Source organism: Mercenaria mercenaria, chromosome 10 (genome assembly GCF_021730395.1).
Source record: "Mercenaria mercenaria strain notata chromosome 10, MADL_Memer_1, whole genome shotgun sequence".
Classification (NCBI taxonomy): domain Eukaryota; kingdom Metazoa; phylum Mollusca; class Bivalvia; order Venerida; family Veneridae; genus Mercenaria; species Mercenaria mercenaria.
The window spans coordinates 34,619,520-34,637,557 of NC_069370.1; the positions used below are offsets into that span (position 1 = coordinate 34,619,520).

An 18,038-nucleotide genomic window follows, 5' to 3' on the forward strand; every position below is an offset into this window, starting at 1 on the left:
TACTATTTCAGAGTACATTACCCCTTTGTTGAAAAACTTAACTTTTTAAATGACATTATTCTTTATTCTTTATGCTGTTAAATAAAGAATGCCAAAACATACAATATTCTGATTTACATTGCTCTCTCTTGCGGACATTTCACGAGAAAAACCCGCATGCTAATGCCTATTTTCTCTTCCAGCAGTGTTTTGATATTTTTGTTTCAGGTGTGATGGCAAGGTGATATTCATTCTATCAGAATACTTCTTTGCATCTAGTGTGTGTAGATTTACAGTTCAGTTCTGCAAAGAAATGGAATCATGTGAGTACAATCGCATAAATAAATGATTTATATTGCACTTTTTACGAAGACTAATAATGGCAACTTCCTCCCCAACCTCTTTTCTCCAACACACCAAAAATATATTTAGTGAAAATGACTGATATTCATGAACAAATGTTTTTTAATTGTTTTTTTTATATATATAATCTTACAGTTTTTCTAGCTCTGAAATATGTCATTGCATTAAAGATCTCTACATACCAACATTATCATAATGCTATGCGCCTTACAAATATAAATAACATGCTCCCATAAATTGTAGACATACTTTCAGACAAAGTCATTATCATTTTCCCTTACAGCCACGGAGCAAGGAAATCTGATTCCATTTAATTTAACCAATAAATACGAACACGTGCCCAGGGTCCTTCGTGGCATTGCGGGCATCAGATGGTTCCGAAAATCCTCTAGGAAACACCTTTGGCTCATGCTGACTGATTCATTGCTTGGTGGAAAAATGCCGCAAAGTGAATTTGAAGAGCTCAAAGAAAGAATGGATAGCATAATTGAGAAAGATTCAGAATACTACCTTTCAGACCCACCATATGATGAAGACACGCCTCTTCCTGGGGAACCAATTTCAGTTTATGATCCGCCACCGGAAGTTGAGAACAGCGATGACCCGTCTTCTCGGCATTTTAATCCCGATGAAGAAGAATGCTTAATGTCGAAATCATTGTCTTCACTTGAACAGATGGGATATGTGAGAAGGAAATCAAATTTGACAAGAGTCAGACATTATGTGAGAAAGAAAATATTTCGTCGACTGTTTGGTTCGAGTCGGCAGAGGAGACGTGCCCCTCTCCCGTCCACTGCACATCAGCCCCCAATTGAGTTACCACCAAAGAGATAATTTGAGCTTACTTTGCACGTAGATAAACATTAAATTGACAAAAAGACTAAAGATGTTTTCTGCTAACTTTTGAGAAACTAGACTATTTACTTTTACACATGAACTATTCAAGTGCCTCAAGAAGAAATAAGGTTACCTGCCTGTTCTTTTTTACAATGAAAATGAACATCAGCCTGATTATTGACATAATTATCAAGGCCCATTTCCCCTTTTCTCATATTAGAGATCACGACAAGCTGTTATATTTCATAAAAGCAATTCTGGCATTTTTCTGGTTTTCATAACTTAACTGACGCTTTTTATTTTTTTTTTCATCGTCGCGTCAATTCAGGAAGCTGAAATGTTTAGCTATTCAGGTTTAAGTGATCTACTGGAAAAAAGGGGGGATAACACGTATGCATAGTGTAGCCACATCAAGTTATAACTAATTCAGTAGGCGTTACGTAGTTTATGACGAATCTATGAAGGCTTTTTATACTTCGAATCTCTTATATTTTCTTAGAAGAGTATGAATAATTGCGAACGTACTTAATGTACACAGTGCACATTCGGTTGTCAAGGAACTCGTTCACACATTTTAGGCGAAAAAAATCTCAAAAATTAATAAAATATGGGTACTGTGAAAGTTACCGGTGCTACAAACATATTTTTAAATGTTTTTCGCAAGGTTTCCTAATGAATCACCGAGAAAGTTGTACAGAAGGGAGTATAATGGAGAAAGTCAACATTCTTTTTGTCATTTTACCGTTATCTAACACTTATTTTCATTCATTTTGTCGTTTTTAAGTATCATATTAACAAACTTGGTGGAAATGAACATGTTGAAAATTTTCAACCCAAACCTCGGGCAAATAGCCTTCAACTCCGTTTAAAGTCGAATTCAGTTTTGATTTAGTTAGGAAGGTCGTTGCGATCATATTCTTGGTTGTTAATTGTACATGTTTATTTCTAATTATGTATATAAGCTTGTTGAGGTTGATGTTCTGTATATAAAGCGTGATGTATGTATATTAATTAACTGTTAAGTCGTATAGACGTAGATATTTTATGCACTTGAACTGATTCAGGTCAAGGATATTTACTAACCATTCAGGAAAATGTGGCAGTTGAGCAGATACAATTATTTGTTATTGGTATTAATGAGCAAATCTATTGTCCCTACAATGATCTGTCAGTATACGAAGTGTTTACATGTTCTATATAATTGGTTGACTCATTAATATTAAATATGAAACTTGTCTACATCTAACTGCTCAAATGACACGGTTTTCTAACTGATATATACCAGGACTTTAATTACTTGCATTGTTATTTAACAAGTTATCTAAGCTATAGAGTGGTTTGTCGTCTGATGTATTACGGTTCAGAGTTCAGATGCGTAGGAATTGAATCACGAGGGCGTTAGCGCGAATGGTTAAATATCTTAAGCATCTGAACGATGAACCGTGGTAAATCAGACGATAAATCACAAATTGATTGATTGATTGTTTTCATTCTTACATGTTCATTGAAATATTGTAATAGAAATTATGCTGGGATTCATTTATCCGAGCTTGACCTTCTTTGGTCAACTGACAATCAAAAATCGAGCCATGCTAGAATGTTATTTATGTTGAACAAGGACGTAGCCCTATAAGCTAAAATACCACAGAAGAACCTCATAGGAGCTGCATAGCAAGATTATATCTTTTCTGTTTTTATCTTAAATTGTTTTGTTACGTTCAGGGGATTACATTCAAAGAAATGTTGCTTTCATATTAGGAACAATTGATATACCTAACAGCATACATATGAAAATACCATTATAATTTTATATATAGTCTTCTACGATACTATTCAGAAAGCTAGAACAAATATAGAGAAATGTATGTAACGAAATGATTTGTGTTTACAGCATACATATCTAGTATTCAAATTATTGATAATATTATAATATTTCAGTTGTAGTATCAAAGTGCATACCATTGTCATTGTATTGAAGCATTCGTGAAGTGTTTAATGGTTTTATGTCATCAATATATTTTCCTGTTTCGGCTCTGGTTGAGTTTTGTATTTGTATTGCATTTTACAACGATTATGTTTCCGCCTCCACGGGACTGAAACATCTGATTTGCCTAAGACAGAAAAAAAAGATCATCTTTTATTTACCTGGTGTTAACCCTTAACCTGCTAAATTTCTAAAATGGGTTGGTCCATCATTCAGTTTTGGCAGTACCACTTATCTATCAAAGGGGTGTTCACTGAATATTAACTGTCTGACTAGCGAACAGTGCAGACCATGACTAGACTGCACGGATGTGCAGGCTTATCTTGGACTGCACTGGTCGCAACGGCAGAATCACTTGCCGCCAGCAGGCTAAAGGTTCATATTGTTTCTACTTTCGGAAGGTTTTGTATAACTTCTATTATCTGCTGATTGAAAGTAGGTGAAACAGGATGAATATGAAACCCTATAAAATATCACCTGAGTTTTTAAAGTTTTGTTTAAGGAAAAATAATCATCAGTTATGTATCATAATCTGTCAAACCTGAAGAAAGCTTTGATATTTGATGTAAAAAGCCCAGTTTTTAACACATGCATAAAGGCTATCTTTCATGTTTGCACAAAATTGCAGTGAATTCCATCTTGATACAGTATACCAGTATACTTTTATAATAAACGTTTATTTTTATTTTTTTAACAACGTTTGAATTCAATAAAAATGCATCTTTATTCTTTTAACCCAAGTCGTTTTTAGCTCACCTGAGCACATAGCGCTCGGGGTGAGCTATTATGATCGCTTACCGTCTGGCATCCGTCCGTCCGTCGTCGGTCCGTCCACACTTTTCTTTAAACAACATCTCCTCATGCCCAGGGGAGCCCTTGTTTTACATTGGCTTATATAGGAAAAATCTGTAAAACTCTTCATGTCGAGAGCCATAATGTCTAGACCTTAGATATGTGGTATTTAGTATTGTTTAGTCGTCAGCTTGTTTGTTCAAATCATGACCCTGGTGTTAAAATTAACTGCGCCCAGGGTCAACAGTTTTTACATTGGCTTATATAGGGAAAACCTTTGACAAATCTTTTCTGAAACCATAATGCCCAGATATGTGGCATGCTCTTGTAGTTTGTCTACCAAGATTGTTCAAATCATGACCCTGGGGCCAGTATAGGCCACGCCCGGATGGTTCCTTGTTTTACTTAGACTTATTTGTTTTTGAAGCAATGACAAAAACATTTGGACCACAAGTATAATGTTTGATACAGATTTCAATACTCATCATAAATAGTCTTAATCCTGACCTACTGACCTACTTTCTTGTTTTTGAAGTTACAGCAAAGAAATTTGGACCACATGTATAATGTTTGATACAGATTTCAATACTCATCATGAATAGTCTAAATCATGACCTACTGACCTACTTTCTTGATTTTGAAGTTACAGCGTAGAAATTCGGACCACCTGTATAAGTTTTATTGAATAGTCTTGACCTACTTTGTTGGTTTTGAAGGTATAACATAGAAATATGGACCACATGTATAATGTTTGATACAGATTTTCATACACATCTTTAGTATTTTTAACCATGACCTACTGTTTTGTTTTTGAAGCTACAGCAAAGAGATTTGGACCAGTTGTATATTTCTTAACATATTTCTGTAGTTATAATGAATAATCTTTACCATGACCTACTTACCTAGTTCTTGAAGCATTAGCAAAGAAATTTGTTCATGCAAGCAACTAAACTCTGGTGGGCGATATAGGGCCTTCATGGCTCTCTTGTTTTAATAGCCAGCTATATAGAATTGTGTACTTCGTTTTATAGAAACTTCAAGATATAAATATAGTTTTGCACATATTGTATACGTTTTCTTATCTTTTTTCCTAATCATTTTCAATTTTTATGAACGTATAATATTCAATCTGACTAAAGTACTTGATCTTCTAAACGAAGATCAGAGAACGGCCTATTCACATTCGTCTTCTGTATATTTTGGATTTCCATTATTGCTATTTTTATGTTATCCAATCAGACGACTTGTTCGATTGTCAAAGGATAAGAAAAATATGCGGTTATTCCAGGACTCGAACCCGGGACCCCTCGCTTACAAAGCAAGTGGCCTACCGACTGAGCTAACCGGCTATCTGATACATTACGACATAAGAATTGTAAATATCAAAAGTCAATGCTACATGTAGATTTGCAAGATGTTGTAAGCTAGGCTCTGATTGGCTAGAGAAAGAGCCGTCAGAACGAGGCAATGAATAGGTCGTTTTCAGATCCTATGCGTAGCGTAATAGGATATGTACTTTAGTCAGATTGATATAATATTCTAACGCACATATCACTGTTATGCAACAGAAATTAATGTGAAATTGTTTTAATTCAGTTAGTATATTTTTGCAGAATAAATACAATTTGAAATGTTTATGACATAATTATCAGTTTTGTTTACTTCTCTTTAAAAATCCCTATTAATTTGATGACGGAGTTACAGATATTTACATAACTAAAATTACTTCTAAGTGCTCAATTAAAGGAAAATATAATAATTTTTCCAGACACGTAAAATGTTAGTTTCTTCTACAAATTGTTTTAAGCACACATGCCTTTAGATTTATGTCATTTTAGCTCGACTGATCTATTCTCCTCACCCAGGCGTTGAAGTTTTGCACTCCGTAACCATTGCATGTATTTTATTGACCTTCACGCAAGGCTTTCTTATCATCCAACCTTCTGAAATAACCAAGTTAGATATCTCTTGGTTGAATTCAGTACTACATATAATGATACTTTCTCAACTTAAGAAGTCTCCCCGTTGTTATATTTTCTGACTCTTCGGGATCATGGAGTCCATTCAATATCTGTATCATAGAATTCCACTTAAGCCGGTGCTAGGGGACGTGAGGGGTGTTGCCCTTCCCATTATCTCTTATGATCAGACTCAATGAAACCGACTTTTGCGTGCAGCTAACTGTCAAGTTATATCTCGGGAACAAATATATGTATTGGACTGAATCTTTACAAAGTACTTCCCAGTCATCAGACCTACGGAAGTATCCAAGCTAGATAGTTGGTTGGATATCTTGTAAAATAATGTTAAATTTTCGGCGGAATGTTTTGTGTGCAACTAACAAACTACTATGTCATTAATTGTTTAAAGTCGTAAAAGACATCTTTCTCACCAAAAGCTCTTACGTACACATGTTAGAAAAGTCTTTCTTGAAATTAATTCTGAAAATGGGTTTTATCTGACTTTGAAAATTTGGTTGAAGTTTTGCAAGCAAGTTGCTATCACTTTTATTCATAATAAAATAAAATAAAATGTAATGAAGAAATTATTTATTCATTTACACAAATCTTGCGACGTTATGGTCGTTGTTTGATGCTGTTGTGGACAAAGAACTAGCCTGGGAGCCATCTGGTTTAGTCGCATAAAGGTGGACAAGTTTTACTTATCATGGCCACAGATATCTAAATGAAAGGTGTTTTTGTTTAAATTTCATTGTAGATGTATTTATTGACATTTTTGTAGAAAAAATGGGACAAAAGGTTGTATTTGATGAAGTGAAAGTCAAGTAAGAGTAGTACTACCAGGTCACAGCAGTGTCATATGACCCCTACTTTTCTCTTCATTGTATGTCAGTTTAATCATAATTCTTCAAAATGAGATAAGAGTTTGTTTTCTGAAATGGTTCTAGCTATGTTTGGCAGCTCTTTACAAATTGTCAGTTTCGTAAAAGTAAAAGCGAAGTTATTAAGTTATTCAGTGAAAGCTTGGCAGTACGTATTGATGAAAACATATGCATAAACAGTAGATGTTTTTCATACTATATTTCTAAGATATCAAATCGATGTTAAGATGTATTTTATATAGATACAATATACTTTGTTGTTTGGTTTTTTTTTGTTAAGAAATTATTTCGTAATAAACATTTAGAGGCATATTTTTTTTAAACAATGCAAACCCTCTTTTATTTAGAATGATATGTATCTGTTATGCCGCAAAATATTTTTTAATGTTTTCTGAGCTTATGGAAACTTTTGATTATTAATGATTACATTTTAAGTTTAAAAGGTCCAAACGGACGATTTCATATTGCTCAAGTGAATTTCTTATTTCGATTATCAAAGTTTGGTCAAAATGTAGTCTTTATATGTCTGATATTGAAATAAGGTAATTGTAAAACAATTATTTTGTCATACGTTACAGTGTATATTTCTTATTTTGTGTAATTTACTGCAAATGTAATGAATATTTGTCCTATTTTTTTATATATTCTGAAGAAGTATTTTTTAATAAAATCATCGTCTGTAGATTTGTGTCCGTTATTTCTATCCATATTACGCCCTTTGAAAACAATTCGCTCGTCGCATACCTATCCTGTACTTACGGACCGTATGCCGAAAGACAAAGTTGTCTGTCACAGCCCCAACATCCTGTTTGTATACATGTATTTATCACTACATAACTCTATGTTTTGATCGAATACAAAATTGTCAGAGTTGTGACTTGAAAATACCTAGATAGACCAGAAATCTACAGACAGAAACATTTATTTGACATCTAAAGAGCCTTCTAGATGAAGTGTTTTAGGGCAGATGTCATAGAATACGAAATATCAAAAACCATACATCTGTAGTTTTCGGTTTGACAGTTTTTTGGCGAATGCAATGAGTAAATGTGTAGGAAGGACTCAAAGTTTGGAAGTACAGAATTCATGCAAAGGAATAAAAAAGTCGGTTTGATCAAGCCTGTTAATGAGAATTAATTAAAATTGCAAGCCAGCATGCATCCTAACACCGACTTAAGCTAACCCCCCCCCCTCCCCCCCCCAATAAATCCCTTCTATTTTACAAATCTTTTCTATTGCGCGACTTTCGGTTTTGAAACTTAATGTTCTACCTAATTTGCCGACTTAGCACGAGCGTCTTAATAGCTGAATAATACATAAACTTAATAAGAATGATATATTTCCGCGTTTTATTTAACTTTCTAACCAATGAAAGCACTTCCTAGATGTTTTAGGCTCAAATACGGTAACCCCATTTATTTGCCTCCGTCCTCGGTGAATTACGGTCGGGGATCCATCCACTATTCACCTCACAAGTACCTACTATTACGTAATAATGATATCGTAACAACAGCGTATATAATCCTTCATGGGCCTTTAAAGATATCCAGTTTATTTTGATTAATTGATCTGGGCTGAATATATATATATTAATCATGTTTGCATCGATACATTAACACTTAAATGTCATGTATAACAGACTATAATAATAATAAAAAAACAGTTCCAATTTTAATGATAGTGCACATTTATAATGTGCTTAGCTATACATATTTTATGTGTGTACTATTTCAAACATAACACACAGTACGGTTTATACATACACACGTGCCAATGTGGTGTAGATACAGAAATATATGAAGTAATTTGATCAAATAAAGCAAACTTCCGACATCTGAATAAAAAGTGTTTCACAAACATAGTCAAGTTTGATCAATTCATGTAACAGTTAGCCCCATATTATTAGAAAAAACTAAACAACACCAAATCATAAAAAGAAAGAGTTGTTTTGTTTTGCATGTATATTGCTCTAATTAACAATTGTTAATTTACTGATATATACATTGAATTCCGGAAAAGTGTTGCATAAAGGGGCTACACTTTCGGACAGTTCAGCGTCTTTAAAAACTCACCAAAGAACTGTTTGATGCATTTCCAACAATGTCGCAATTCTACAATTTTACGTAACTAGGTGGAACGTATTTTAATTGTTTTTCATTTCTTTGCAAATGCCATTCATTTTGAAAGGACAACTTTTTGAGACTATTTTAAGTATCCAGTCGTACGGGACAGTTCGTACAACATGAACATGCAATCGCAGTACCCTAGATGTGTATGACAGTAGTGTTGTTATAGTGTTTTTTGTTTACCTCAAAAATGTTACTAGGGCAATTTTTCAGTGTAAATCCCTGTGCCTACACTACTAAGCAAAACTAATATTTTGCCAGGGATAGTTACATACTAAGTATTGTGCATTCCAGTGGTGTCAGGGAAGAAGACTATGTATACAGCCTGCCTGCTCTATGCCGACGAGGACGAGCTGATGGCCCAGCTAATCACCAAGTTGTACAAGACAGCTTATAAAGACGCTTTGTTCTTCCTGCCACAGTTTGATTTGAAGCACGGGAAATATGAATTAGACACGACTGCACGAGTAATTGATGAAAGGTGAGTTTAGTTTCATATATTACATCTGTTCATTCCTTGCAAACGCACGTGAAAAAGTCATTTCTAGATTTCAGTCAATCCGTTAAAACGTTCTCGTTCACAGATAGTTTTCTTTGTTAGGGCTAGAGTCATACCTTCACAATTTCGGTCATGTGGCTTCTTTCCCAGCTTTTTGATGGTGGGGGAAGACCCCAGGAGCCCCACTCTGGCATTGTTTAATGCACAGATGGGTACACGAGAAGAACCACCGACCTTACGTAAGCCAGCTTGATGGTTATCAAATAAAAAATTCAACCCCACAAGAAAGGCTACAGTACTACATCGGTGAAAGGCAAGTGATTAGAAGTCACTTACCTAAACCACTCGGCCACGGAGGTCCACGTTCACAGATAGGGGGTCCCACTTTGTTTTCATGTAAATGCAAATTTTTTTTACCATTGAAACAATAACAAAAAATGAAACTAAACTGTATCAAATATTTGTTGAAACCTATGTATCATCTGGATTATGTGCATTAAACTTTACTAGGATACATTTCTTGAAATCGGTATTAAAAGTTTTACTTATAAACTGTACTTGGATACATTTCTTGAAATCGGTTTTAAAAGTTTTACTTATAAACTTTACTTCGATACATTTCTTGAAATCGATATCAAAAGTTTTACATATAAAACTTACTGGGATACGTTTCTTGAAATCAATATTAAAAGTTTGACTTATAAACTTTACTTGGATACATTTTTTGAAATCGATATCAAAAGAATAGATATAAAACTTACTGGGATACATTTCTTGAAACCGATATTATATGTTTTACTTAAAAACTTTACTTAGATACATTTCTTGAAATTGATATGAAAAAAAGTTTATACAGTAGCCACTTTCACAACGTGGTAAGACACCACAGAACCTGGAAGGACTTACACAATGACATACGTGATTTAATTGTTATTTGAGCCGTGCATGAGAAAACCAACATAGTGGCTTTGCGACCAGCATGGATCCAGACCAGCCTGCGCATCCGCGCAGTCTAGTCAGGATCCATGCTGATCGCTTTCAAAGTCTGTTGCAATTAGAGAAACTGTTAGCGAACAGCATGGATCCTGACCAGACTGCGCGGATGACTGGTCGCAAAGCCACTATGTTGGTTTTCTCATGGCGCGGCTCATTTGTCCTTCTATGCCTACAATAGGAGAGATCGTGTTTGTATACAAATTCTATTTTTAGAACTGATAAGACAGTGATCGGGTGGGCAGAAGCCGACCGTCCATGTTTTTTGTAAACAGTGATGTTTTTCTAACGGTCTAAACTTTCTTAAAACACAAATTACATAAATAATTTTTTGATCAATGGAAAGGTTATAAAACAAGCAATTTATTGATTACTTTTAATTGTTATTTCGAAATAAAATGGATTAATTATGAACGCTTAACTTACACTGTTTTTCTAAAGGTTGTGAACATCACTATGCCGCTTTTAAAATTATATGTCATTTAAAACGGTTATTCATTGAAAAAAGATATTTGGATACAAAAATATGAAGATTGTTAGTATTTCAAATCTTTTTGAATTTTGAAAATCCATAAATGAGCAACAAAGTTATTAAAAATTAAAAATTCTGATTCAATACGCAAACGGTGTTAAAATCATTTGTTTTGCCAACCACCAGATAAACAGATGTTAACGCGTGACGTCACGGCGATCTCTCCTATTGTGAGGCCATACAAGAATATAGTACAATTTACAGTGACTTTGACGGTAATGTTTAAAAGGGTTATACCATAGGAAGAGGGGCCAATACCGTAAAATTATAAATAATCAAAAAATAACAAAGTTATTTCTGTGAAATTCAGCTAGTCTCAGAGCAATGTATTGTTGACATTTCAAAATTTGAATAAACTAAAGCAATGTCATCATATAAATTTACTCATTTTATGACTTCAACTCGTATTTGAAAAATGACAACAAAACCAAAATAACGTCGTTGTCGTGTACTTCTCGAAGAAGAACATTTAGACAAAACATCAAAATTTACACCCTTGTATTATTATGAATGGTATCCACCCATTTTATAATAGCAAATAGTTTAGGTGTTATTTAATTTGATGTGGTAGTAAAATAATATGAATTTTGTCTTTAAAGGTGCGTAATTCTAAAGTTTCTTCGACTTCTGTTGAATTTTACTGAGAAATTCGATTATGTCTTAAACAAGAGTTGTTTTGTGCATAGCAATTTTGTAACAGTGAATGCTCCTTTTATATATCTAAGCTAAATGTTATATAAATGCGTATTATGTTGTAATGGTTGTCTTTATATTTGTTTTCAGATGCGATAAAAAGGTGGTGTTCTTGTTGTCGGAGTATTTCTATGCTTCACATATCTGTCAGTTTGCTGTAAATTACGCCGCGAATCATGGTAAGTATCATTTCAAAATGAGTTTGTCAGTCAAGAAATGATGAGTTTGTCAGTCAAGAAATGATGAGTTTGTCAGTCAAGAAATGGACATGTTTACTTGTCCAAAATTCGCCAAGCATTCGCGAAAATTACTTTCAAATTTTTTTATACACTCTTCGAGAACACATCATTGTGGTAAAGGACATATTTTAAGATATCTTTCGATTTTTTTTTATTTTCAAAAAGACTTGAATACAAGTTACATGTTGAAGTGCAGTATTTTAAATTATGTTCTCCCTGTTGGATACCTTTTCAGACTTTAGTTTGATTAACTTAAAACATCACATAGAATATTTCTGACATAATTCATATAATTCGTATGCAACAAATCGCACACAATTAGTAGCTCAAACAAATATACAAATTCATTTTGCAGGTACTGGACACGGAAATCTGATACCATTCCATTTGACGAGAAATGTCAACGCTGTCCCCAATGTCCTGAAAGGAATAGCTGGTATTCGGTGGTTCAGGAAAGGGACTAGACAGCATACGTGGCAGGTACTCAGCGACAGCCTTTTAGCCGAGAAACTTCAAAACGTAGAACTCCTTGCAGATATAAAAGAGAGAATTGGGAAAATGGTTGAAAAAGACAAAGAATATTACCTACAGGATCCACCCTACGATGATGATGTTGAACCACCTGGTGAACCGATTGAAGTTATCGAACCAGAAGGGTCCTCCAGTATGCCATCTTCTATAGATCTTGAATTTCAGAGGTTGAAAATCGAGGAAGAGTTGCAAAGAACGAAGAAAAAATCTAAGTGGAAAATTATGAGGCAAATAGGAAGAGCTATCTTTGAAAAAATATTACCTTTCAATCCTCATCATGGCAAATGTCATAGTTCGTCCCCATCACCGAACATGACTGAGACTGAACTGAGGACGTTTAAAGTAAGCGGGACAGATTCCAAAAATGACAATTCGGTTAACAGTTTGACATATTCAATGCAAAAGGAACGTGACACTGATGACGGCAGCGAGTTGGGTGCAGTAGGAGGGGAGGACATAAGTCCAAAGTGTAATGATCTGAATATAGACGCTGAATCTCCAAAAACGTACACGCCTAAAGAAGCTCTCAATATTCCTGATTCAGAGAGCATGGTCATGAAACCAAGAACGGTCAGCCTCAGGGAAAACAATAGCTCGTTATGTTCTCAGCGTGAACCTGAGAATGTTACAAAGTTATCAAATGGAAGTTCTAAACTAGATAACACAAACTACTCAGACATGAAAGGTAAGGATAAGCAAAGAAACTATTCTCGTAAAACAACCAGCTCATACGAGAAGAAAACAATGAACTGCGATGGAGATAAAGCAGAAAGAGAGACGCTTATTTGCAAAGAGAGCCATAAGGAGACCGTATTAGATACATGTGATGATGTTAAACAAACGGATGCTCTCATGGCTGGCTATAACCAAACATGAACAAAGGCGTGCAAGGGTGAAAAGGTTGAAGCTTACACAGTTCAACATAATACTGTAAAAGCAGAAAATATATGCATACTAGTTCTAGTGTTTTTCTTCGAAAATATTTTGACTGAACGTTATAGATATTTATTTGTTTCGATGGAAGACTGAACTTTATTTTATTGAGTGAGCGTCATGCATTATATTTTTGATTTTTGATTCTACACTTGTATCGAGGCTTCGAACTAACATCAGCAGTGAGAGGCAATTGATTCGATGTCGGTGTTCTTTTTTAGCCCACCATCATCAGATGGTGGGCTATTCAAATCACTCTGCGTCCGTTTTCCGTCCGTCATTCCGTCCGTCCGTCCGTCCTTCCGTCCGTCCGTCCGTTAACAATTTCTCGTTATCGCATCTCCTCAGAAACTAATAGGGGGATTTTGACCAAACTTTGTCAGAATGATGTATTTGTACCCTAGTTGTGTACCCCTGAAAATCAGACTGGTTCAACAATTTTTGAGTGAGTTATGGCCCTTTGTTTATTTCTATTATTTACACAGATTTATATAGGGAAAAAAATTGAAAATCTTCTTGTCCGTAACCACAGAGCCTAGGTCTTTGATATTTGGTATGAAGCATCATCTAGTGGTTCTCTGCCAAGATGATTAAAATTATTTCCCTGGGGTCAAATATGGCCCCGCCACGGGGGTCACATGGTTTATATAGACTTGTATAGCTAGGGCTTTGATGTTTTGTATGTGACATCATCTAGTGGTCTTCTACTAAGATTGTTCAAATTACCCCCCTAGGGTCAAATATAGCCCCGCCCTGGAGGTCATATGGTTTACATAGACTTATATAGGGAAAAACTTTGAAAATCTTCTTGTCAAAAACCGCAGGGCCTAGGGCTTTGATGTTTTGTATGTGACATCATCTAGTGGTCTTCTACTAAGATTGTTCAAATTACCCCCCTAGGGTCAAATATGGCCCCGCCCTGGGGGTCATATGGTTTACATAGACTTATATAGGGAAAAACTTTGAAAATCTTCTTGTCCAAACCACAAAGCCTAGGGCTTTGATATTTGTAATGTAGCATCATCTAGTGGTTCTCTACCAAGTTTGTTCAAATTATCCATATAGGGTCAAATATGGCCCGTCCTGGGGGTCACATGGTCCATAGAGACATACATAGGGAAAAGCTTTTAAAATCGTCAATAACCTACAATATTCAAATTTGGACCACATATATAGTTTTGAGTGGCAAGATGAACCTTGACTTGAGTTGACGTTGATTTTGACCTAGTGACCTACTTTCACATTTCTGTAGCTACAGCCTTCAAATTTGGACCACATGCATAGTTTTGTGCACTAGAAAAAACTTTGACCTTGACATTGACCTAGTGACCTACTTTCACATTTTTGAAAGTACAGGCTTCAAATTTGGACCACATGCATAGTTTCGTGTTCCGAAATGAAATTTGACATTGATTTTGACCTAGTGACCTACTTTCACATTTCTCAAGCTACAGCCTTCAAATTCGGACCACGTGCATAGTTTTGTGTACCGAAAAAAAACTTTGACCTTTACATTGACCTAGTGACCTACTTTCACATTTTTGAAGGTACAGGCTTCAAATGTGGGCCACATGCATATTTTTGTGTTTCGAAATGAAATTTGACCTTGATTTTGACCTAGTGACCTACTTTCACATTTCTCAAGCTACAACCTTTAAATTTGGACCACATGCATAGTTTTGTGCACTGGAGAAACTTTGACCTTGACATTGACTTAGTGACATACTTTCACATTTTTGAAGGTACAGGCTTCAAATTTGGACCACTTGCATAGTTTTACGTTCCAAAATGAAATTTGACATTTATTTTGACCTACTGACCTAGTGACCTACTTTCACATTTCTCAAGCTACAACATTCAAATTTGGACCACATGCATAGTTTTGTGTACCGAAAAAAACCTTGATATTGACATTGACCTAGTGACCTACTTTCACATTTTTGAAGGTACAGGCTTCAAATTTGGACCACATGCATAGTTTTGTGTTTTTGAAATGAAATTTCACCTTGATTTTGACCTAGTGACCTACTTTCACATTTCTCAAGCTACAGCCTTCAAATTTGGACCACCTGCATAATTTTATGTACTGAAATCAACTTTGATCTTCAGAATGACCTATTGACCTACTTTCACATTTCTCAAGCTACAGGCTTTAAATTTGGACCACATGCATATTTTTGTGTTCTGAATTGAAATTTGACATTGACTTTTACCTAGTACCTACTTTCACATTACTCAAGCTGCAGCCTCCAGATTTGAAACACATGCATAGTTTTGTATACTGAAATGAACTTTGACCTTGAAATTGATCTTGTGACCTACTTTCACATTTCTCGAGTTACAGCTTTCAAATTTGGACCACATGCATGAACCACATGCACAGTGTTGTGTACTGAAATGATTTTGATTTTGACATTCAGCTAGTCGTGAAATTGGAACACTCAAAAATTGCTCAGTGGTGGGCGCCAAGATCACTCTGTGATCTCTTGTTTAGTAAGGGGAGGTTCTGAGTTCGTTCTAGTCTTGCAATGTAGGCGTATAGTATTATTTTACTTCATCTGATGTATAGCACTGCTTACAGCTGTGATATAGCTACAAGAATAGGACTCAAAAGCTATATATGTATCATATACGTAACAGAATGATCGAGAGGATATTTTTAGAAATGGTTACGAGAAAAAATGAACCAGGTTGTCTCCACCATTTGTGAATTGATTTCAAGATTAAATAAGTCCATTTCTTTTTTTAAATGATTGTATAAAACAATTTATCACATGTTTGACGTCGCGGGAGTGTAATAAAGCCATCACATAAAAATGATAATACACTAGTGTAATAAACCTTTGACGTCGTCGTCGTTTAAAATACAGGAAACGTTGGTCAACTTAACTTGTTTTTAATAGCTTAAGAAAGAATATTTTTTGATGTTTTGGTAGATAAAACTAACATGTGATAAAAAGGATATTACATTTGTGACTTTCCAAATTGAATTTATCAAACTCGTTGAATAAAATTGATAAAATGCTCGGCAGAGCCTCGCATGTTATTATTTTATTTAACTCGTTTAATAAATTCAATATGAAAAGACACTCATGTAATATTCTCTATATTTATATTAGGCGAATCGTTGAACCGTTTTATAGCTGACTCCTGATTCATTTAAACTGAGTATATATGGTATTTGTTTGTTTCAGTGTAAGGTTGAAATAACTTTTATGAGTAAACATAGATGCAATATTTATACGAGTGGCATAGCAACGAGACGAGAGAAAATGTTAGATGTGGTGTTCATGAGTGAAAGATATTTTGATATTACATTTTAAACAAACACATTTTCTCTTTTTACCTATTTTATACATCCTTAACAAGTGAGAAATATATTTAATATTTTTCACTGGTAAAATAACAGATATATTTCACTCTTATATTTCAATAAATCTCTGAAAATTATGTTATAAACATTCAATTATTTACTGTCCAGTGATTATTGAAAATAGAAGTTGTCAATTAGAAGTCATTAGTAGTTACACTTCATCTCTGTATTACAAATTTCTACGTATGTGTAGATTGTAGATGTTTTTTTATTTCTTAGTTTTTCCAAAAACGTTATACAGTCATTGTCCCTTTATATTGGCATGTCACAAGTTAAGGTAGGGTTGATTATATTTTATTATGTAGTACATCTATGACTATCTGTCTATTTTACTTAATGGTAACATGGCCACATTCAAATCGCTAGATTTTCTGAATTTGACACGCCTTTTTTTAGCAAGGGGAAGGTATCTTGGGCCCGTTCTTAGTACAAAATTAGAACTTAGGGAGTAAGGTGTTTCACGAACGTCCGTTTTAACTATTCGGCTATTAGAATCTGAACCGAAGAAAAATCAAGTAGATCTGTCAAAAAATCGAATGAATGACATCACTGAATTCTGAAAAAAATGTTTTAAATGGGGTGAAACTTATGAACTTTTGTAAAACATGTCCCTGGCATATAGATTTAAGTCTTTAAAAAGTTAGGTATTTGCAATATGGATCTGGACTGGTATTCATAAAGCTCCTAAGGGAAAATTTTCCCTAAGGGACTAACTAAGGGAAAAGTTCCAAAGCATTTTTGTGGACAATCGTCGAGATAGTTGGAATGTCTAATAATATTGTCACATACAGTCTGGGATAGTAATGAAGATTATCAATAAATCTTATAAAGTCTACACTTTTCTTTTGTGCTATGTTGTTCAGGAAATTTTACAAAGTTAAGGATTTTCATAAGTTTTCTCGTTAGGAGCTTTATGAATACGGGCCCAGGTGAAGATAAGATACTCGTATTCTATTTTAAAATCAGTTCATTCATCTAAATTAAATTTAGATACATCGAAACACGTTTATCTACTGTGTCACAAGTGGGTTAGATCTATTTCGATCAACGAGCTGACTAAACAGGTGTCTCACTTCATTAATGATTTGTTCTTATAAGATATGTGTATTTTTTCAGTTATTATGACTTAATTAAAAATCACTTTTCAGCCAATGGAAATCAGTAAAACACTGAAAATGGCCTCATGAATTCCCTACCTTACAATCGATAACTAGACAATACATAAAACGACCACGGAGAACTACAATATAAAATATCAAAAGTTATATTGTATATATTACATAATGCACAGGAATACGTGTGTTTGTTTGGTTTGGGTTCAA

The 18,038-nt window shown here is 34.5% G+C and overlaps 1 protein-coding gene across 5 annotated transcripts in view; it reads left to right on the forward strand.

Moving 5' to 3' along the window:
• The window catches only part of LOC123559412 (uncharacterized), a 35,008-nt gene extending 17,457 nt beyond the window's left edge, over positions 1 to 17,551 (forward strand). For all 5 annotated transcript variants that reach the window (XM_045351198.2, XM_045351203.2, XM_045351201.2 and 2 more), the window contains exons 5-7: positions 9,218 to 9,404; positions 11,731 to 11,819; positions 12,235 to 17,551. In XM_045351198.2, the coding sequence (XP_045207133.2) occupies positions 9,218 to 9,404; positions 11,731 to 11,819; positions 12,235 to 13,286 (1,328 nt within the window). In that variant the 3' untranslated portion in view covers positions 13,287 to 17,551. The remainder of the gene's footprint in view (positions 1 to 9,217; positions 9,405 to 11,730; positions 11,820 to 12,234) is intronic.
• Positions 17,552 to 18,038: the final 487 nt, after the last annotated feature.